This window comes from Diaphorina citri, unplaced genomic scaffold (assembly GCF_000475195.1).
Source record: "Diaphorina citri unplaced genomic scaffold, Diaci psyllid genome assembly version 1.1 scaffold981, whole genome shotgun sequence".
Taxonomy (NCBI): Eukaryota; Metazoa; Arthropoda; class Insecta; order Hemiptera; family Psyllidae; genus Diaphorina; species Diaphorina citri.
This window is the reverse complement of record NW_007378412.1, coordinates 70,849-95,630: the sequence shown is the minus strand read 5'-3', so window position 1 is coordinate 95,630 and position 24,782 is coordinate 70,849. Positions and strand designations below refer to the sequence as shown.

Below are 24,782 nucleotides of genomic sequence, written 5' to 3'. Positions count from 1 at the left end.
GAAGAGAAGAAGTACCTAAGTAGGTACATATATAATTTTCAAAAGAAAGAAGACCCCTTCAAAGCTCAGAATTTCGAGTATGTAGATGTAGAAGGCACTTAGAAGAGTTTGGAGCAAGGAAGAAGCACCTTATCTATCTAATCTAACAAACGCTAAAACGGTGACATAGATTAAGTTGGTTCATTCAGGATATAAGCACTCATCTCTTACTGTTATATCTCATCTCATCACTGTGTTTTAATTTGGATGAATACTCGTATATCGTAAGTATAATGCTCGTATACCCATGTACGTATAATATACCGTACGTATAATGTTCGTATACCGCACGGATATACCTATAACGTATATCGTAAGTATAATGCTCGTATACCCATGTACGTATAATATACCGTACGTATAATGTTCGTATACCGCACGGATATACCTATACGGTACGTATAATAAGCGTACAGTTCACTGTGTGTTATCGGTAATAGTTTCTCAAGGATAACTCCTCATTAGGAAGATAAGACAGTGGTGTAGATAGAACAGGGAGGAACACAACCTGATTCGTGGAATACCTACTAGTACGCGTGTCGGCACTGGAAAAATTGTAGTCGGAAAATGTGACCAAGGGTCACACACGGAGGATACCATCCTGAAATTTTCCTTCCTAAGTTGCTAAAGAAATGGCAAAGTGCGAAGGGCAATCACCCCAGGGCTGATTGAGAGGCTGACGAAAAGCGCCGAGCCCGTCTGAACACGGGAAAAGCCAAAGAATAAAACTTTATTAGGACTAGGGGATCTCACCTGAATCTTTGGTAGAGGAAAGACTTTGACTATTGATGGTATCCGTCGAGTTATACGTATTGTTGAGCCGCTCCGGGTGTATCAACGCGAGACACTTGCTCAAATCCTGCAGGGACTGGCACTTGGTAAGCAGCTTGGTCTGCAGTGGAGGCGTCTGGTGATGATGATGATGCACGACCGGAATGCCAGACCGGCGAAAGGGTCTGGCTTCCGCGCGCGGGGAAAGGGGTTCTAGGGAGTCTGGCTGGCGGGGAGAGAGGTGTCCTCCGCGCGGCGTGATATCGGACCAGCGTGGCGGTTTGTGTCCCGGGCGAGGAGACCTCTCGCCCGCGTGAAGATCATCTCGCTCAGGGGAAATACCTCGGCGGCTCGGCGGGGGTGAGTCTTCAAGATCGAGGTCTTCGCACTTGGTGAGGCTTTCGACCGTGGAGCCGGAGCTTGACTTCCAAGTGCCGCCATCGTCAGTGTAAGCGGAACTTACGAGGGAGGCGGTCACGTTCTCGAGGAGTTCATCCTCGCATGATGTGAACCCGCTCTCTAACATCTTAAACAGAGAGGGGGGTGAGTCTTCAAGATCGAGGTCTTCGCACTTGGTGAGGCTTTCGACCGTGGAGCCGGAGCTTGACTTCCAAGTGCCGCCATCGTCGGTGTAAGCGGAGCTTACGAGGGAGGCGGTCACGTTCTCGAGGAGTTCATCCTCGCATGATGTGAACCCGCTCTCTAACATCTGAAACAGAGAGGAGGGAAATAGATATAAGTATAGTCAGTTATTTCAACAATCAACAGTTTTAATTTTTTTTGTAGGACTGTAATGCTGGGTTTCACCAAAGACTTAATGAGAGATTTAACTAATGGGAGAATTTTCAATGATAAAAAAGGAGTTTTTAATGATCCAAACAGGAGTTTTTAAAAACTCCTCCTTTTTGGATCACTAAAAACTCCTTTTTAGATGATTAAAAAATCTCCCATTAGTGAAATCTCTCATTAAGTCGTTGGTGAAATCCACCATAGAAAAAAGAGGTTTGATTGAGGACTGAGGTCTTTCGTCCCAATCCAAAGTGTAAGTAATTATCATGTAGTCAAGATCAAGGAGGTTCCCACATCAGCCAAATGTTATCATGCCTAATCGAGTGTGATTTTCATTCTCACAAGCTCAGGTCAGAAACGATCTTTTTTTACAACGACCTATGAACTCAAAGCGAGAAAGTTTTAGATAACACTTCAGTCGTTAATTTAAGACCGGTTTTAGCGTCATAACGGCTGTTCATTTAATTTCACTTCTTAAACTCAACTTTGTAACTGGATACTCCTTGCAGGGTTTCTCAGGGTCTATAAAACGAATATACCACAAGGGTGACTTAAACCTTATATTGGGAATAAAGGGAGAACGGGCTCTAGTCTTGATTTTAAATCATTACATAAAAGAGAAAGCCAGCCGTTCCGAAAACAAACCTTATCGGTTTCAGGATAAAATCCGCCAAGGGCGGGAATCGAATGCTAATATCTTAATGAACATTTGAAGAACCGAAGTTCAATGAATGACTTCAAGTTAAAGAGCAGTCCGTAAATCTGTCAACCTTTAACTCCCTACCTCTACAAGATGTATTCACTCTACGTCAGACTTTCCACTATAAAAACATCGCCAGTTGAATCTGTCAACAATGATTAAAATAATTATACAGAATTAACACATTCGGGGACAGAGCAGGAGCACCGGAGTATTTCAGAAAGCATCATGTCATTATAATTGCACTATGCATAAATTTCACCACAAATCAAGAATAATAATAAACTGAATATTAAACAAATTAGGTAGGTACATAGGTACTGATCGAATAAACTACGGGCTAAATAATCCCGGAGGGACGGGCCCAGCTTGTTATAAAAACAAACAAACGACATACCTGTAGATTTTCAATGAGAAGGTCGCGTTCAAACTTCTCCACCTCAAGTTTCTTGATGAGCGTTGTGAGAGCCCTATTGCTTTCATCATCAATATTGAAGAGTACTCTCAGTTCATCTTGATAGGAACTCCGCCGGGTATTACAGCAAGACTTGCTCCCCCCACTTGTACAATCACCAAGGAGCTCGGTATCCTATGGAATAAAACACAAAGTTCATGTTATAATGCATGATAACATCAATATTGAACAGCACTCTCAGATTATCTTGATAGGAACTCCACCGCGTATTACAGCAAGACTTGCTTCCCCCATTTGAACAATCACCGAGGAGCTCGGTATCCTATGGAATAAAACACAAAGTTCATGTTACAATACATAAATAATGAACATTTTAAGTTATACACTAGCCAGGCTAGTTCGCTCGAAGGTAGCGCGTATGCCTTGCAAGTCCTAGTCGCGTGTTCGTTTCCCGCCCGGGGCGAACTTCATCATCCCACATACATAAGGTTCGTTCTCAAAACGGATGACTTTTTGCTATCCTGTCTTTTTTCACAAGATCTCACGTGGAAAAATCTTGGCAAGCCAAACAAAATTTAAATTAAGAGAAATACGAGCCTTATGGTTACATAAGTAAGTTGTTTTTGTTAAATTGGAAACTAAGATGAGGCCTCTCAGAAATCACACTTGGATAGTCGAATAGGATATTAATATGAAGTCACTAAGAATTCACACTTGGAAAGAGGCACACCTTTGAGAATAAGGTATCAAAATTGGTGAGAATAAGGAAAATCAAAGTTGTTTTTGTCCCACAGAATCAGAAATATGAAACTAGTAAGAAAAATCACGACACGAATACAGACACACCTTTGAAGAAGCAAGAAGCATATATAATTTTCAAAACAAAGAAGACCCCTTCAAAGCTCATAATTTTGAGTATGTAGAAGATAAGAGGTTCCTTCCAAGAGTTTGAAATACAAGAGAAGAGGCACTTAGAAGAGTTTGGAGCAAGGAAGAAGCACCTTATCTATCTAATCTAACAAACGCTGAAACGGTGACATAGATTAAGTTGGTTCATTCAGGATATGAGCACTCATCTCTTACTGTTATACGTTATACCTCATCTCATCACTGTGTTTTAATTTGGATGAATACTCGTATATCGTCAGTATAATACTCCTATACCCATGTACGTATAATATACCGTACCGCACAGATATACCTATAATATACGGTACGTATAATAAGCGTACAGTTCACTGTGTGTTATCGGTACATAATAGTTTCTCAAGGATAACTCCTCATTAGGAAGATAAGACAGTGGTGTAGATAGAACAGGGAGGAACACAACATGATTCGTGGAATACCTACTAGTGCGCGTGTCGGCACTGGAAAAATTGTAGTCGGAAAATGTGACCAAGGGTCACACACGGAGGATACCATCCTGAAATTTTCCTTCCTAAGTTGCTAAAGAAATAGCAAAGTGCGAAGGGCAATCACCCCAGGGCTGATTGAGAGGCTGACGAAAAACGCCGAGCCTGTCTGAACACGGGAAAAGCCAAAGAACAAGAATAAAACTTTACTAGGACTAGGGGATCTCACCTGAATCTTTGGTAGAGGACAGACTTTGACTATTGATGGTATCCGTCGAGTTATACGTATTGTTGAGCCGCTCCGGGTGTATCAACGCGAGACACTTGCTCAAATCCTGCAGGGACTGGCACTTGGTAAGCAGCTTGGTCTGCAGTGGAGGCGTCTGGTGGAAAAATTGTAGTCGGAAAATGTGACCAAGGGTCACACACGGAGGATACCATCCTGAAATTTTCCTTCCTAAGTTGCTAAAGAAATGGCAAAGTGCGAAGGGCAATCACCCCAGGGCTGATTGAGAGGCTGACGAAAAGCGCCGAGCCCGTCTGAACACGGGAAAAGCCAAAGAATAAAACTTTATTAGGACTAGGGGATCTCACCTGAATCTTTGGTAGAGGAAAGACTTTGACTATTGATGGTATCCGTCGAGTTATAATACCTGAAACCATACATCTGCAACACAAGCTGTTTCAACTCGAATCCAATTTGCCATTTAATTTCGAGAGGTTTTTATGAATTAATCTTCATTTCAATTATCATGTAGGCAAGTAACCTAAGTACTCTAAGTAGCAACTGGAATTACTGAGGAAATCTTATTTGAATGTTCAAGCAGACATAATATGCGAAGAATGCTGAGATGGACTTCAATTAAGTAATGATGTTGTATTATTGTTTGTTTCTTTGATGGGGTTTTGTCTTATTATTGTTTGTTTGAGGGTGCTCTTTATAACTGGAGACAAACTAACAGCTTCTTCACAGTAACCTCACTCAGTCTGAGGAGGCCGGGAAAAGCCAGGATCACCAAAAATCACTGTTGGTTCATTTTATAGTGCACCGCTGATTAGGTGTGATATAAATATAAATAAAATAGGTAGGTACATAAATACTGATTATCTTTAACCAAGATCAAAAAATTCCCGGAGGGACGGGCCCCGCTTGTTACCAACCAACTCTCTCAGGGTTCCAGTACCTATTATGTGATCAAATTATCAATATGAATATGTCGAACCCTACTTCTAGGGGCAATATTGACTCTACCTCTAAAAAGCTATCAATAAGAAGCGAATTTTCTGATTAGGACGCTTAGGTTGAGAAAATCCCTGCCTCGGGTGGGATTGAACCCGCGTCCTTCCGTTAGCCAGACGAGCATCTTCGCCATCTCTTCTCGTTTCTCTCTCAAATTTGGACTCGATCCCATTTATTTCAACCTTCTCTTCTTCACAATATCTCAATATTTGTCTCTGCAGTCTGCTTTCCTATGTGTATTCATTCTTTCTCGATTCATAAAATGTGCATTGATATTTTCATTGTTACATATTTGTTTAGTTTTTTTACTACACTCGCAGGCAAGATATACAGGGTGACCCAATAGGACAGATAATTCATACAGGGTGGTTTTAGATTTTTATACTGAGAGGAATGTAGGAAAGCACTACCTGTGTGTCTGGCTGAGAATGATAACATATCTACGCGTTTTGATAAGGCGATAGCAGGCGGGGCGGAGCAAAATGCTACAATTTTAACATTTTCGAACTTCCCGTTGATATGTTCTCATTTGCAATCGAAATACGAGCAAAATTTTTTGTCAACACTGTGAATCGAACTCGGGACCTTCTGAATAGCAAGCAAGGGCGTTGCCACTGCTTTTTTTTCCGCGATAGATCATTATTTTTTCACCTGATTATTTGTGTATTCACATGTTTATAACTTGAAATAAGCAAGTACATATAGGAAGGTACATATTATGTATTTGCCAATTTGCTGCAATCATATTTTGTTCAAGATAATGGTCAATTAAAATAGCCAATTAATTATCTCTTACTGCTGAGAACCAAACCGATTGTTTTAGACCAGGAAATCAGCAATCGGCAAATTCCAGTGCATAGGTACTATTTTTTTACAACTCCTCATTTTTTTCCAAGTTTCTTAAAAACCAGATCCGAGTTATGGCCCGTGCCTGCACAGTGCACACTTCATGTTTATTTGACCGAAATCTTCCTCATTAGTATTTCTGGTTTTTAAATTTTATTTCCGAAAGAAACATAAAAAGCGAACCTAAACAAACAAGTCTGTTAAGTTTTACCTACTGTTTTTTTTGTTTATCTGTGGTGCATTTTGTTTGCTTTGTGTACGTAGGTACTGGATATGTTGATAGAGATACCTAATGCAATTTCTACAAATAAATATCTGTAGGTATTTATGCCCACTGGCGTATATTCCAACCCGCAGCCCTTAGGAACGGAGCCCTCCGACATCAGGGACCCCACAGGGGGCCACAAATGAATAAAATTTGGAGCATCCATCCCCCAAGGGAGGTCACCAAATGTCATATGATAATATCAAGCACAAGGTAACGCAACGGGCTAAAAGAGTTGTCAATTTCTCTTGAAGCACGTACAAGGGTGGGGTGGTAGAGAATGCCTTAGGCATTAACCCCACCCTTGATCAAACTTCATTTTGTATTTATATTTTGTATTTATATTGTTACCATCTGTATCTGTAAATAAAGTTTGATCCAATTGTGTAATAATAATAATAAGTACAAACAGACAGAGAGGCGTACATCATTTCTTTTTCATGAACAAATTAATGAACAAAGGAGGACTGGCTGATAAGTTGATAACGTATGGAAGTAAAGGTTCTTGAAAAGATGCATATTTAATTATACCTGATATCACTTTGAACTTGTTGGTTAAAGCGTGTAATAACTTGATGAGTAGGTACGTTATCACCAAGTAGGTACAGGTAATAAAGGACTTGAGTACAAACACACCAACAGACACAGAGACGTACCACCTACTACCTATACCTTTTTCTTTTTATCATTATCACTTTGAAATATTAATGAACAAAGGAAAACTGGATGCTGATAACCAGTGGAAGTAGGTTTATGATAATAAAAACATTATTTTGAACGTTACGCCTTACCAACTGGTAATAACTTGATGAGTACATTAACTCATTAACATCAGGTTACCTACCTATAGGTTTAGTTACGGGCGTTCTTATTGGTTAAAGATAACAAACACGAGATTAGATACATAATCACATATTAGGAAGCAATTTGAATTTTAACTGTGTTCAACAAATTAAATGCTTGTCACAAATGTCGTTAAACCATAAAAAAAATAACGACAAATAACGACTTTTTTGACTGGAGATAACAAAAAATTGTCGAGTTAAAAGTCAAATTTCACTTCGTACGTTCGTTTGATCAACGAATGCTCTTACCTACTTCCTACTTTACAGAGTTTAAACCACAAAATAATGCTCAAGTACCTATTTTTTAAGGGAAATGTTGATAAAAGGATATACCAGCCAGCAGCCAGCCTAGTTAGCTTGGAGGGTGCCTAGTACGCACTAGGTCGCGGGTTCGATTTCCGCCCGAGGCGGATTTTATCCTAAACAGGTAATGTTCGTTCTCGGAACGGCTGGCTTTCTCCTATCCTTCCTGTCTCCCTTTTGTCTTCGCTTTCGGGACGAAAAGAGCTTAGCAGTTACAGTTCCCTCGATCAATCCCGATCGAGGTCTACATTTGTGTCAAGGTACTTGAGGATGTCTAGTACTTGGAACGTGCTGTCAGGATGTGCTATGATTTATGTGTTCTTTCATTGCAAGTGTTTCCCCAGTTTCCGTCAGATGGGCGAATCGAGACATGAAGAGCGACAAGAGGCTCTGTTTGTTTGTTTATTTTTACTTTCTATTACTACAGTATAGCGAGCTATACTAGTAATGAAAGTATTGCAATCGGTCCAAATTTTTTGATCTCGAGTTCTCGACTTTCTTGTTAAATTCAACTTAGAAGGATAGAATAATAAAATTTATCCAGCTTTATCCTTGATCATTGTCGATTTCTCAACCTTCTCTCCCAGTTTTACCTTCATTATCTTCTACTCACTGTATCTCACATTACCTTCTACTCACTGTATCTCACATTACCTTATCCTATTGAATGATGCTTATTTGAGTGTTCTTTTACAATATCTCTAACCGTTATGTCGCTATAGCTGAAAACCGCCAAAAAAAGGTCGAAATCTGTCCAAAAGCGGTCAAAATACCGCCAAGGGCAGCAACCATCTCAACCAAACGTTTTCGAGGGTATCAAATTTGCATACTTAGGTATGTACCTACAAAATGAGATGTTTGAACCCCCAGATGGAAGGGCCAGGAACCGCCACTGCTGCATAGGGACTAAACATTTCTTTGGGCTCCCAAATGTTTCGCTATGTCCAAATATGCCTAAATAGCTACATCAAATCTCCAAATATGCATGACTAAATAAGTCTAAAATTCGTAATTGAATTGAATTGGTCCTATTGTGACTAGAATTGTTCGAAACGACACCTAAATTGGTGACAAACGACTTACGTATATGTAAGTACGTACTTACATATACGTACTTCTTCACTTATATTAATTTTATCCCTTGGGAACAGAATATCCGGAAGATTTTTTAGGTAAATTATGTCTACATCTTGATTCTTCCTCATACATCCCCTAAAAAAAAAAAAAAAAAAAAAAAAAAAAAAAAAAAACAAAAATAAAAACAAAAAACAAATGCAACCCACAAAATTTGGAAACAGAAAAGTTATTTTTACTTTTTTCATAATGAACGTCGCATTTCGTCGCAACCAAGTGTGTGTGCCTGTCGTAGTCAGTTCGTTGATAATGCGTCTTGCATTTTGAGTGATTTATTTCCAAACATAAGATTAAGTTACTTGAGTGAAGATTTCGTCCCTTTCCCCCTATCCCTTCCTATGAGACATCTAGGTACATATTTATGTTATATATCTTTTCTGGGAGATACGGGAATTTAGATTCTATGGGATACGATACCTATGTAAATTTTGTTGACTTTGGATCGGATGTTGAGCGAACACGATATATCTTTTCTGGGAGATACGGGAATTTAGATTCTATGGGATACGATACCTATGTAAATTTTGTTGACTTTGGATCGGATGTTGAGAGTAATTTGGAGAAATTTCAAATTCCCATTTCTTGATAATTTCGTTTAAGATAATTTTGTCGGGAATAATCTGAGATATCTTTCTAAGTGGATAAGTACAGAGATGATTGATTGAAGTTAATCTTTCCCATAAAGCTTATGACAATGAGGTAGGTCTGAACCAATCTAATGATAGAATCGCTGGGTGATATCGAATAAAATTGGTCTCACGTTCTATCTGGAAGTGTTTTGACACTAAAAACTGACCATCGAAAATTTGACCCGATTACATTACTTTCCTTCCTATAGGATAAGGAAAGTAAAAAAACTACCTTTGAGTACTATACCTACAGCTGTACTGTACACGGATACCTACTTAACAAGCTGTACACTTGTTTCAAAAGTTATGTATCTTCATTTTAGTGCCTACCTATTATGCTTTAACGTCTATGATGCTTTAATATCTATATGTATTATGCTCTACCGTCTATTATGCATTAATGCCTATGAGGAAACTTGGAACACATGTACCTCCTATGCCTCATCTAATGATATTACCTGAAACCATACATCTGCAACACAAGCTGTTTCAACTCGAATCCAATTTGCCATTTAATTTCGAGAGGTTTTTATGAATTAATCTCCATTTCAATTATCATGTAGGTAAGTAACCTAAGTAGGTACTCTAAGTAGCAACTGGAATTACTGAGGAAATCTTATTTGAATGTTCAAGCAAACATAATACCTATGCGAAGAATGCTGAGATGGACTTCAATTAAGTAATGATTTTGTATTATTGTTTGATTCTTTGATGGGGTTTTGTCTTATTTATTATTGTTTGTTTGAGGGTGCTCTTTATAACTTCATCGTATAACTGGAGACAAACTAACCGCTTCTTCACAGTAACCTCACTCAGTCTGAGGAGGCCGGGAAAATCCAGGATCACCAAAAATCACTGTTGGTTCATTTCATAGTGCATTAGTGCACCGCTGATTAGGTGTGATATATAAGATTTAATTCTGTCACTTTTGGTCCTTTTGATACTTGATCACATGGTTTTATTTTTTCAGTAGGCCTCAAAAATAATAAAATGATTAATGTTGACATAAATCCTGTCATCTGTATACCATCTCTTTCTAGTGGAAGATTTTTGTTTAGATGTATTGGCGTCAAGTTTTACTTTCTATTATTATTATTTTAGTGGATTTATCATTTTTACATTTTTTTACTTTCTATTATTATTTTTTTTTATTATTATTATTATTTTTTTTTATTGGGTAATGATGAGCTTCTCTTTGTGAGCTCCAAGTGTTATTGATTTCAAAGTATTCAAAATCTTTTCATTGCTGTGATTTTCAGACTGACCTGCCTAACTGATCTCCAAGTCGGTTTCTGTCGTTCCTGAACTTTTGATCTTTGAAGACTCAGTTAGTTTGTTTACATAACTTGGTAATTATTGGGACATCGGTATCTTGCTGCTGGTCATAAAGTCATTATTTAATGACAAGAGGCAGCCTATAAAATATTTTATGACCTCTCATGATGACACTGGTGTCAGGTCTTCGCATTGTCTGTGCAATAGTATGTCCTTAAGTCCTTCGTCATCTTTATTACTTTCCTTGGTCCTCATCAGTACTTCAGTACTGTTCTTATAAGTACTTTCCTTGGTCCTCAGCAATACCGAGTATCATAAAATATTCTTACTTTCAGTTCCCAGTTGTCCCATGAGTAGTTCTTAAAACTTCTTCCTTCTTTTTGCTAGTCATCTTTCTGTAACCAACCTTAGTGGTCTAATAATTGTGAGTGCGGTGAACTTCCGATCTGGAAGTCGGTGGTTCGAGTCCAGTCATAAAATTTAGCGCGGAGAATTCGGAAGGATCATAGAAAATTACTATTACCTATGTAACACATAAAATTTAACAAATAACACCGAAGTAGCTAAGATAATGTATGTATTTTGTAGTGAGCTGACTGATGATATAAGGCTATGAGGGGCCTGATTTTCTCATTTCTACTGAAATATGACATCATGTATGTGATCATCAATCTACATATTGGCCTACCTACTAGCCAACTTTCTGAAAATCATTGTAAGAAAGCCAAATATGTTGCACAATTACAGGAAAAAATGTGTTTCCTCGTATCCATCGCAATTAGGTACATTTTCCTCTATAACCAATGGTTAATTGCTTGAAAGAGCTTCTTTAGAACAATCCTGCCACTTTAAACAAAGCGATGGAAAGGCCAACCGCTAGCTAAACATAGATAGCCTTGAAAAGATGAAAAGGGATAAAACAATGATCAAGAGAAAAATGAGGGTAACATGGAGCGCAATGAAAAAGTGGGTAGGGCTAAAATGGGAACTTTGTGAAAAGAAACCCAACAATAGTAAAAATAAATACCTACCTATACCTAAATAAATAAAGCACCCAAATAATTATGTGAAACCAAAGGAATACAAGAAGAAATTTAAAGTTGTAAAAGGAAAAAAGAAAGAAAAAAATTCAAGGGAATGACATTGAAACGCCAAAAGAAAATCCAAAATTCGAGGTCCAAAAGATCATAAATTTCTTTTGTTCGCGGATTTGGCGATTTTGTTCGCGGATTTGGCGATTTTGTTCGCGGATTTGGCGATTTTGTTCGCGGATTTGGCGATTTTGTTCGCGGATTTGGCGATTTTGTTCGCGGATTTGGCGATTTTGTTCGCGGATTTGGCGATTTTGTTCGCGGATTTGGCGATTTTGTTCGCGGATTTGGCGATTTTGTTCGCGGATTTGGCGATTTTGTTCGCGGATTTGGCGATTTTGTTCGCGGATTTGGCGATTTTGTTCGCGGATTTGGCGATTTTGTTCGCGGATTTGGCGATTTTGTTCGCGGATTTTGCGATTATGTTCGCGGATTTGGCGATTATGTTCGCGGATTTCGCGATTTTGTTCGCGGATTTGGCGATTTTGTTCGCGGATTTGGCGATTTTGTTCGCGGATTTTGCGATTATGTTCGCGGATTTGGCAATTATGTTCGCGGATTCGCGTCCCGAATCGACATTTTGGATATTTGGCAAGCCTATGTAGGGGTAATCCCCCCCCAAGAAAGAATTCTTCTACCACCCTAATCAGGGTTGTTTTTCCTTAGGGATTTTTACTCTTATCTAGGAGGGAACAGCTGAAAATTTACGCTTGGAAACTATTTAATAATAGTGCTTATTTATACTGCTCGTATAAGACTGAAAAGCCCCTTTACTCCAGCAGTAGGCTACTACTATTATTGCGGTCAAATCCTCAAATTATTTCGAGGATAAAATTCCATACCTTGCCTGGGATTGAACCCACGCCCTCCTGATTACCAGGCGAGCGTCTTGACCACTACACCACCGAGGCAGGTGGTGCTTATTATTTATTTTCGATATGACTTTTTTTTAAGCCCTATGCACATACCTATGTCCATATGTAGAAATATCTAGATATAATGAAGTACTTACCTAGCTATTAACAGTGGTATGTTGTTCATAAAGATAGGCGTTGGGGCTATAGCATAGAGATAGCTATGTCTCGTTCTTGTTTCTTTTCTCCTTCATCAGTCCGATTACGTCCATAATAGGTACGACCCCCCTCCCTCACGAGAGCTCTTAATATTGAGCCTGATCCCATCCCTCACATGTTTCATAACATAATCCATATTGTCTTCATGTGTTTTCCTGTTTACAAGATCCTTTATCTTCATCATACCTAGCAGCTGCCCTGTTCAAAGGCCTTGGTTGGATCTCTTCATTCTAAATTTGAATTTAATCATTTGGATTTGGATCTTTTTATTTAGATTTAAGTTGATCTATTTCTTTCGGATATATCGGATAGATTCTTTTAGATAGATCTATCATAGATCTCTGTAGATCCCATTTCGACCGCTAGAAACTGAATTAGAAAGGAGAGTTTCAAATTCAAATAGATTCAAATTTTTTCAAGTTAGGTAACTTTAATTTAAAAATCAATTTGTTCTTTACTTGGAAAAGAAAAGTTCTGTGAAATCAAATTTGATTTCAATTTTCTCGAGGGTATCAAATTTGCATACTTAGGTATGTACCTACAAAATGAGATGTTTGAACCCCCAGATGGAAGGGCCAGGAACCGCCACTGAGCAATATACAGGGTGACATAGGAGCCAGACTGGCGATTGAACGAACTTGTTGAATTTTGCTTTAGTTATAATAATAGACTCTTTAGTGGAAGGAAACGGCTAGGCGAGGTTAACGCCGGAGGCGTTCTCTACCACCAAATCCTTAGAGCTCCATTATGTGGTCAATTTCTCAATATAAATGAGGATAAAATTCCATGCCTCGGCTGGGATCGAACCCACGCCTTCCTGTTCCTTTATCAGGCTAGCCTGTATGGAGAGAAACAGTGACTAGACTGTTCAGAACCGGCGTCGGCGACTACTCTGTAGAACTTTAAGAAATGAAACAGACCACAACATAGTCCTGGGATTGTCAACTTTATACAAACAACAGCATTAATTTATAAGTAGATCAGGTACATATATCTAAGTAGATGTAAACATGAGGTACGGTAAACTGGGGTAACATAGACTAACTAAATACGTCACCATTCTAATTTTGAAGAACCAGTTATGAAAAAAAGTAATGATTTCGAAGAATAGTAATTTTCCTAAAAGTCCTAACATCACTTTAAGTTTAACATGTAACTCAAAATGTCCAAAGTTGTCTACAATAGGCAATCCTTTGAGAATGTCATTTGGTCTAGTAGGTAGACGTCTAAAAGTTGTCTTCTGTACTACAACGGCAGAATTATAACTTGAGAACAAGAGTGTTCCATTTTTTAGGTTTAGGAAAACTTCTGTCCTGAAATGAGGACCCAAGTTACCCTACTTTGCGGTACTCATAAACTTTACAGGATATCTTGGTAGAATGTAGAAATCAGGTGAAACAATGCTCAATAATAAGTACCTATACCCACATCCTGCACTACAGCACTAGACTGTATCTCACATTACCTTCTACTCACTGTATCTCACATTACCTTCTACTCACTGTATCTCACATTACCTTCTACTCACTGTATCTCACATTACCTTCTACTCACTGTATCTCACATTACCTTCTACTCACTGTATCTCACATTACCTTCTACTCACTGTATCTCACATTACCTTCTACTCACTGTATCTCACATTACCTTCTACTCACTGTATCTCACATTACCTTCTACTCACTGTATCTCACATTACCTTCTACTCACTGTATCTCACATTACCTTCTACTCACTGTATCTCACATTACCTTCTACTCACTGTATCTCACATTACCTTCTACTCACTGTATCTCACATTACCTTTACTCACTGTATCGGGCCTTCCAAATGGTCAATTTCGGTTCTTGTTCTTTTTCATCCATCTATTTTCTAGAACAATATGTAGATTCATGAATAAGTATTGACTAGATTTTAATAATTTACTACCTACAGGGTGTCTGCCAAAATGGAAAAATAAAATTCCCTGACTTTTCCCGATTTTCTCGTCTGGTAGACACCCTATACCTAATTTATATACTTTAGTCCTAGATTATTAGATGTAATTTGTAAATTTACATGCATTACTTATCTATACTAATCTTGAAAAGCTAGCTCTCACAATTTGTATATAGTAATAGAACTAATAATAATTAAGATTAAAATTATTATGACTATAATTATGAAAGCTAAAACTCTGAAACCAAAAGGGGCCTCTTACTATCGCCTACATTTGAAACACTCCCAACACTTTTAATTAAATTACGTTCCAGTCAATCTGGCTTAAGTGAGATCAGCCTCAAGTCTTTAAGATCTTGGATCTTTGGCTCAAAACAGAAAGATCTATGTGTATAAATAGACCAAGGATTGATTTTAAATAATCTCCATAAATTAAGAGATGTCCATACTTTTTTTTTCTACTTTGTCCAACTTAAGAGACCATTAAACATTTGATTTAAACATAAACATAATTTGATTGCCAACTGTGCTAGTGCCAGCCTATGCCTGATTACTGGTTGCTAAAATACATCAGCATTATCATTCAAGTAGAAATTGTTCTTCTTGGGAGAAGGGGTCTTTTTTTTACCTAGATGTTTTCGATGGTAAGTTCCTCTCCTGAACTAGATCGTCTGACAGTCGAAACGTTTGTGGCCGAAAAAGTTTGAGATCTAGGTCCGTCAAACCTTTTGAGCGTTAGTGGTGGGCATAACATATGTATTTTCTATTTTATCTTCGTAGCTCCGCTGCAGAACAACGAAACCTATATAGATAGGTACCTGAAATTTTAGGTAATAGATGCTAGGTACATAATATGTAGGCACCTACTTTTCTGGTGTGCAAAACAGGCTGATATCATAGGAGAGGGCTTGGACGTTTTGAGAAATCAGAGAGTCCAAACGCAGAAGAAGGTCGTTTTTACTTTCCTCATTCATTTATGACGAGTATTTAGTATCATAGAAACTAATTAAAACTGCAAAGTATTATGAATAAGTAAATACTGCTTGCTGGTAGACTTATAAACATTTAATGTACGTCATGTTCAGTTCCACTTGTCATTGCAGAATAATCAGTGGACATTGGATGTGTAAACGCCACGACCTTGAGTGTAAAGTTCCAGTCGAGAAATCAACTTCCGAATGCCATCAGTAAATTCGAACATAAAAACTATGTAGGTAGGTATTGAAATAGTGGACTGGTTAATCAGTTACCTTATCTGACATACTGACAAGTTGATCTAAAAGTTATAGTAAAAAAATAAATACCTGCACACCCTTGACAACTAATTTGGCTAGGATTAGGTACAGGTTTTTCGGTGTTTTGATTAGGTAGGTACAGTAGATAGAAAGGTGTTGAGTTGTTGACAGTGAATTTTTTCTCCTATTGTAACTTTATAAAATTACAATGTCGTTCATGATCATTTTATGCAATGAAACATGAAAGAACACATAAATCATAGCACATCCTGACAGCACGTTCCAAGTACTAGACATCCTCAAGTACCTTGACACAAATGTAGACCTCATAGATCACTACAGATCTGTCCCAACAGATGAGTTCCATTATAAATAAAATTGCTTATGAAACCAAAACACTTTCATTTTGATTATTATAAGTTATTCAAAAGGGAACGTTATGAATCAAAGTTCGCTAGGAATAACTCCAGCTAGCTAGAACGTGAGACCAATTTTATTCGATATCACCCAGCGATTCTATCATGAGATTGGTTCAGACCTACCTCATTGTCATAAGCTTTACCACCAAATCCTTAGAGCTCCATTATGTGGTCAATTTCTCAATATAAATGAGGATAAAATTCCATGCCTCGGCTGGGATCGAACCCGCACCCTTCTGTTTCTTATCAGGCTAGCCTGTATGGAGAGAAACAGTGACTAGACTGTTCAGAACCGGCGTCGGCGATTACTCTGTAGAATTTTCAGAAATGAAACAGACCACAACATAGTCCTGGGATTGTCAACTTACAAACAACAGCATTAATTTAGACAGAACTTATGGATGAGGAAAGTCACCATAATATCCATTACAACAGACATATTCGGCACCAGGTAAGTTCTAATGGAGAGTTATAAAGTAGAAACACACTACCATCACGTAACGTGAACTCATGGGGAGTCACAAAGATGCAGTGGCGTAGCGTGTATGTATGGCGGCCATACAACTCAAAAGTTCACTCTAATGCCCATAAATATTAATGGCATGTACTGTGATGGGACTTGGTAGACCTGTGCATGAGCCCTACAACGCCCCACACTTGAATTTAGACCACGCTACGCCACTGCAAAGATGTAGTTCAAAGTTTTCGCATAATGTTGTAGGTAATCTCATTCTGAATAGCCTCACTACTGTCGCGTCACTTGACGTTCAATCCTAGCTGAGGCATGGATTTTTTCCCCCTAATGGGGCAGGGAGACATTTTTTGAAATCCCTGATTGGGGTAGGTAGAAACTTTACCGTAGTATTTAACATACCTTTCACAAAATTGATGAGTTTTAGGTTTTCAAAATATGACTTTAAACATAAGCTTCCATCCAAAAAAGGGTCGTTCATATTAAAAATTGAATTCAAATCGTACATTTCTCTTCAATTCTATTTGGATAACAAAATTTTTGGAGAACTTGAGAATATTATTTACAAAACTCCTTTCGTTTTCATTCGCAGTTATCGGGCGTCAAGTCCGAAAAGCTCCCGCCCGGCCATCGCTCGTCGAACGATTCCTGCATTGATGATATAATGAGGTTCTTTTCTTGCGAAATTCTTGTGTGCGCAGTTCAGTATTTCGTTATTTTCTAACTATGTATGTAACAACTGTTATATTGGACTCTTGTGGTTTGTGTCGTAGCACATTAAACAGGGCGTATTGTATTCTATTTGTTATTCCCAGGTCCCTCAGTCGTCGACCCAGTCGTACCGAAACTCTCTGAATCGCCAAGAAGACAATCAACACTCCTCCAGTAATCAACTCAGCGAGACTCAACTACAACAACATCACCAGGCAGTACTGGAAGATCTGAGACGAGACGGTAGACACAGACAAGACAGACAGTCCAATGAACAACAGGTAAGTTATCGAGGTCCCAAAAAAAGAAATGAAGAAGAAGGAGAAGAAAAAAAACTTGGCAAAAAGCACCAGTTTCCAATGAATCAACCAAGTTAAGTAGCAAAGCAACGGTTGTACGTGGTTAGTATCCGAATGGGTGACAATCTGGGCAATGGTGAGCTTTCTTTTCCCCAGTCCCACTCAGGCTTAGTGAGGTTAATGTGAGTAGCTTGTCGCCCAATGAAGGGTAAAACCCCCCGTCAATTAAAACCTTGGCAGTTATTAGTGAAGTTAAACCAGTTGGAAAAATAGTGGTCTTTTTCAATTTTATTTGAACCTTTAATTTGATATATAGGTCGACCAGGTTTGGATAAGTCCTTCTATGGGGACAGACTGACAGACTGACTGACTGACGGACGGACAGACCGACACCGAAGCGAATACAATAGTCCGTCCTCTATTTCTATACCTTTTATTATTAGTAATAATAAAGGAAGGACGGACTAAAAAGTGATTTTTAGCCCATGGTCTGTACGTTTGTACGTTCAGGGTGTCTACCAGACTGGAAAACCGGGAAAACCGGGAAAAGTCAGGGAATTTCATGGAGACTGGAAAAGTCAGGGAAAAGTCAGGGAATTTCACGAAAAAGTGCCAAAAATCGAAAAAAGTCAGGGAATTTTTCAAAGCCTAAAAAAAGACAAAGAAAGATTTCAATTAAAAAAGTATGCAACCATGAAGGGGCAACATATAATCTCTCAAAAATTTCGCCTGCGGCGCTGCTCATTTCCCCCTTTTTTGTGTTAACCTTCAATTTAATTGACACATGACAAGCTACAGGTTACATACTTACTGAAGAGTTTCGCCTGCGGCCCTGAAGATTACACCTTTGACAAGTCTGATTCTCTTACTATCGTAGACCAAAATCTTGAAAAATCGCCTGCGGCGCCAAATTTTGTGTTTTTGATAACAAAGAAGTCTGATTCTCTTACTATCGTAGACCAAAATCTTGAAAAATCGCCTGCGGCGCCAAATTTTGTGTTTTTGATAACAAAGTTTTTTTTAAGATTAGAGACCAAAATTTTCGCCTGTGGCCATAAAAATTTCAATTTCGTTGATGACCAAGGTCCCAACTCATGGAACATTGTAAACAACAAGAAGTAATATAAGTATAGGAAAGTATGATGTGGATGTGGACATCGATATAATAAAATGATCATGAACGACATTGTAATTTTATAAAGTTACAATAAGAGAAAAAATTCACTGTCAACAACTCAATTCACTGTCAACCTTTCTATCTACTGTACCTATTCAAAACACCGAAAAACCTGTACCTAATCCTAGCCAAATTAGTTGTCAAGGGTGTGCAGGTATTTATTTTTTTACTATAATTTTTAGATCAACTTGTCAGTATGTCAGATAAGGTAACTGATTAACCAGTCCACTATTTTAATACCTACCTACATAGTTTTTATGTTCGAATTTACTGGCATTCGGAAGTTGATTTCTCGACTGGAACTTTACACTCAAGGTTGTGGCGTTTACACATCCAATGTCCACTAATTATTGTACAATGACAAGTGGAAGTGATATGGAATATGGAAATTAATACATGACGCACATTAATATAAATGTTTCCAAGTTTTCATATGTCTACCAGCAAGCAGTATTTACTTATTCATAATTAATTTAGTCTGCAATTTTAATTAGTTTCTATGATACTAAATACTCGTCATAAATAAATGTTAACCTTCATCCCCCAAGATATGTGAATGTGTAGACTGTATAATGACAAACTTCAGGTTCATGCAGGTTCATGCTTTTTATTAACCTTCATCCCCCAAGATATGTGAATGTGTAGACTGTATAATGACAAACTTCAGGTTCATGCAGGTTCATGCTTTTTAAAAAAAATTCTCCTGCGGAGCTGAAGATTAGGATTCCGATGGGACTGAATTTCTGAAGATTTTAGACGAAAATGTTCAAAAATTTCGCCTGCGGCGCTGTTATTATATTCTAAAAAAAAATTCTGCGTTTGGACTCTCTGATTTCTCAAAACGTCCAAGCCCTCTCCTATAATATCAGCCTGTTTTGCACACCAGAAAAGTAGGTACCTGCATATTATGTAATGTAATGTAATGTAAATGCAATTTCTTTGTGTTATTATGTCACAACTTTGGTGATCACTGCAGCATTGTAGGATTTATGAAAAAGTTTTGGGAATATTTCAAAGCCTATAAAACGAGAAAAAGACTTTGGTCAGTAAAAAAAAGTATGCAACCTTGAAGGAGCTCCTTAAATTTTATCGAAAAAAATTTCGCCTGCGGCGCTGTCATTTTGTGTTCTATAGAAATGTATTGGGGGAATAACTATACTCGTCTTTTACACGTATTTAATTGACGGTCGCTATGCGCATTTATATGTCATAGCTACTCATTTTCCTCACGAGGCTGAGTGGGCCCCGCAACAGCCAGTCACGGGATCAATCGTACCTACATATTATGTACCTACCTACCATCAGCATCTATTACCTAAAATTTCAGGTACCTATCTAGGTTTCGTTGTTCTGCAGCGGAGCTACGAAGATAAAATACATATGGCATGACTTTGGCATGTTATGCCCACCACTCACGCTCAGACGGTCTGACGGACCTAGATCTCGAACTTTTTCGGCCACACACGGACTGTCAGACGATCTAGTTTAGGAGAGGAACTTACCATCGAAAACATCTAGGTAAAAAAAAGACCACTTCTCCCAAGAAGAACAATTTCTACTTGAATGATAATGCTGTATTTTAGCAACCAGTAATCAGTTATAGGCTGGCACTAGCACAGCTGGCAGTCAAATTATGTTGATGTTTAAATCAAATGTTTAATGGTCTCTTGAGTTGGACAAAGTAGAAAAAAAAGTATGGACATCTCTTAATTTATGGAGATTATTTAAAATCAATCCTTGTCTATTTATACACATAGATCTTTCTGTTTTGAGCCAAAGATCCAAGATCTCAAAGACTTGAGGCTGATCTCACTTAAGCCAGATTGACTGGAACGTAATTTAATTAAAAGTGTTGGGAGTGTTTCAAATGTAGGCGATAGTAAGAGGCCCCTTTTGGTTTCAGAGTTTTAGCTCTCATAATTATAGTCATAACTATTATGATCTTAATTATTAGTAGTTCTAATTACTATATAAATTGTGAGAGCTAGCTTTTCAAGATTAGGTAGTATAGATAAGTACCTAATGATGCATGTAAATTTACAAATTACATCTAATAATCTGGGAATTTAGGTATATAAACTAGGTAGTAAATTATTAAAATCCATAGTCAATACTACTTATTCATGAATCTACGTATTGTTCTAGAATCTAGAAAATAGATGGAAGGAAAAGAACAATAACCAAAATTTGACCATTTGGAAGGCCCGATGCAGTGAGTAGAAGGTAATGAAGGTAAAACTGGAAGAGAAGGTTGAAAAATCGACAATGATCAAGGATAAAGCTGGATAAATTTTATTATTCTATCCTTCTAAGTTGAATTTAACAAGAAAGTCGAGAACTCGAGATCAAAATATAAACAAACAGAGCCTCTTGGTCGCTCTTTATGTCTCGATTCGCCCATCTGACGGAAACTGGGGAAACACTTGCAATGAAACATGAAAGAACACATAAATCATAGCACATCCTGACAGCACGTTCCAAGTACTAGACATCCTCAAGTACCTTGACACAAATGTAGACCTCATAGATCACTACAGATCTGTCCCAACAGATGAGTTCCATTATAAATAAAATTGCTTATGAAACCAAAACACTTTCATTTTGATTATTATAAGTTATTCAAAAGGGAACGTTATGAATCAAAGTTCGCTAGGAATAACTCCAGCTAGCTAGAACGTGAGACCAATTTTATTCGATATCACCCAGCGATTCTATCATGAGATTGGTTCAGACCTACCTCATTGTCATAAGCTTTATGGGAAAGATTATCTATCAATCATCTCTGTACTTATCCACTTAGAAAGATATCTCAGATTATTCCCGACAAAATTACCTTAAACGAAATTATCAAGAAATGGGAATTTGAAATTTCTCCAAATTACTCCGTGTTCGCTTAACATCCGATCCAAAGTCAATAAAATTTACGTATAGGTATCGTATCCCATAGAATCTAAATTCCCGTATCTCCCAGAAAAAAATATATAACATAAATATGTACCTAGATGTCTCATAGGAAGGGATAGGGGGAAAGGGACGAAATCTTCACTCTAAAGGCAGTTTTTTTTTTTTTTTTTTTTGATCGGGATTGATCGAGGGAACTGTAACTGCTAAGCTCTTTTCGTCCCGAAAGCGAAGAGAAAAGGAAGACAGGAAGGATAGGAGAAAGCCAGCCGTTCCAAGAAGGAACATTACCTGTTTAGGATAAAATCCGCTTCGGGCGGAAATCGAACTCGCGACCTAGTGCGTACTAGGCACCCTCCAAGCTAACTATTATAGGCTGGCTGGTATATCCTTTCATCAACATTTCCCTTAAAAAATAGGTACTTAAGCATTATTTTGTGGTTTAAACTCTGTAAAGTAGGAAGTAGGTAAGAGCATTCGCGTTGATCAAACGAACGTACGAAGTGAAATTTGACTTTGAACTCGACAATTTTTTGTTATCTCCAGTCAAAAAAGTCGTTATTTGTCGTTATTTTTTATGGTTTAACGACATTTATGACAAGCATTTAATTTGTCGAACACAATTAAAATTCAAATTGCTTCCTAATATGTAATTATGTACCTAATCTCGTGTTTGTTATCTTTAACCAATAAGAACGCCCGTAACTGAACCTATAGGTAGGTAACCTGATGTTAATGAGTTAATGTACTCATCAAGTTATTACCAGTTGGTAGGACGTAACGTTCAAAATAATGTTTTTATTATCATGAACCTACTTCCACTCTTTATCAGCTTCCAGTTTTCCTTTGTTCATTAATATTTCAAAGTGATAATGATAAAAAGGTATAGGTAGTAGGTGGTACGCCTCTGTGTCTGTTGGTGTGTTTGTACTCATGTCCTTTATTACCTGTACCTACTTAATGGTAACGTACCTACTGGTCAAGTTATTACATGTTATATTGAACAAGTTCAACATAATACCTATCATGATTATTAATTAAATATGTTTTAAGAGCCTACTTACCTACGTTATCAGCCAGTCTTTCTTTGTTCATTAATTTCAAAGTGATAATGAAAGATGAAAAAGAAATAATGTGCGCCTTTCTGTCTGTTTGTACGTACAGCATATGGTAGACAGAAAGATGTTCAGGCAGTTTTCGTTTTGAAGAGGTTTGATAGAGGGAACTCTAACTGCGAAGGTCTTATCGTCCCGAAAGCGAAGAGAAAAGAAGGCAGGACAGGAGAAAGCCAGCCGTTCCGAGAACGAACATTATCTGTTTAGGATGAAATCCGCCCCCGGCGGGAATCGAACGCGCGACTAGACGGCATCAAGAGAGATTGACAAATTGTTCAAGCAGTTGTCTTGTGCATGCTTAATATTTGTGCCTGGGGCATAAACATAGAGAATTATTTGTAGAATTTGTATTAAACAAACGAAATGCATTATTGTTGAACAAAAACATACTAACAGACTTGTTTGTGTAGGTAAAACTAACAGACATGTTTGTTTAGGTTCGCTTTTTTTATGTTTCTTTCGGAAATAAACCAGAAATACAAGGAAGATTTCGGTCAAATAAACATGAAGTGTGCCGGCACGGGCCATAACTCAGGATCTGGTTTTTAGAAGACTTGAAATTAAAAAGAGTATCTACTGGAATTTGTCGATTGCTGATTTCCTGGTCTATAACAATCGGTTTGGTTCTCAGCAGTAAGAAGTAATTAATTGGCGATTTTAATTGACCATTATGTTGATCAAAAGATGATTGCAGCAAATTGGCAAATACATAATAATGTACCTTCCTGCTTATTTCAAGTTATAAACATGTGAATACACAAATAATCAGGTGAAAAAATAATGATCCATCGCGGAAAAAAAGCAGTGGCAACGCCCTTGCTTGCTATTCAGAAGGTCCCGAGTTCGATTCACAGTTTTGACAAAAAATTTTGCTCGTATTTCGATTGCAAATGAGAACATATCAACAGGAAGTTCGAAAATGTTAAAATTGTAGCATTTTGCTCCGCTCCGCCCGCTATCGCCTTATCAAAACGCGTAGATATGTTATCATTCTCAGCCAGACACACAGGTAGTGCCCAAAATTTGGTTTTTTTTTTTTTTTTTTTTTTTTTTTTTTTTTTTTTTTTTTTTACGGGATGTATGAGGAAGAATCAAGATGTTACAGACATAATTTACCTAAAAAATCTTCCGGATATTCTGTTCCCAAGGGATAAAATTATAAGTGAAAAAGTACGTACCTACATATACGTAAGTCGTTTGTCACCAATTTAGGTGTCGTTTCAAACAACTCTAGTCACAATAGGACCAATTCAATTGTATTACGAATTTTAGACTTATTTAGTCATGCATATTTGGAGATTTGATGTAGCTATTTAGACATATTTGGACACTTGGACACAGTGAAACATTTGGGAGCCCAAAGAAATGTTTAGTCCCTAATCCCTATGCAGGCATCCAACATTCTAAAGTCAAAATTCAAATTTCTGACTGTCATATTCTGTCGCATTCATTCTCGTGCATATGAAGAGAGTCTAATTAAGGCGAGAAATAAATCAGATAGTCAGTATAAAAATCTAAAACCACCCTGTATGAATTATCTGTCCTATTGGGTCACCCTGTATATCTTGCCTGCGAGTGTAGTAAAAAAAACTAAACAAATATGTAACAATGAAAATATCAATGCACATTTTATGAATCGAGAAAGGTAAAATTATGAGAACAAAAATGTGAAGTCGTAAAGAAGAATGCATGTGAAGTTTCAGTTCATTAAACTTCCGTAGTTCCTGTCTCCACACAGAATCTCCACA

The 24,782-nt window shown here is 37.7% G+C and overlaps 1 protein-coding gene across 3 annotated transcripts in view; it reads right to left on the bottom strand.

Moving 5' to 3' along the window:
- Nucleotides 1–24,782, bottom strand: part of LOC103513520 — a 38,476-nt gene that overhangs the window by 6,461 nt on the left and 7,233 nt on the right. For 2 of the 3 annotated variants that reach the window (XM_026826691.1, XM_017445851.2), the window contains exon 2: nt 793–1,336. In XM_026826691.1, the coding sequence (XP_026682492.1) occupies nt 793–1,336 (544 nt within the window). Of the gene's footprint in view, nt 1–792; nt 1,337–1,385; nt 1,520–4,719; nt 4,937–24,782 lie in introns of those variants that run through there. The other variant, XM_026826690.1, reaches the window with a different exon arrangement.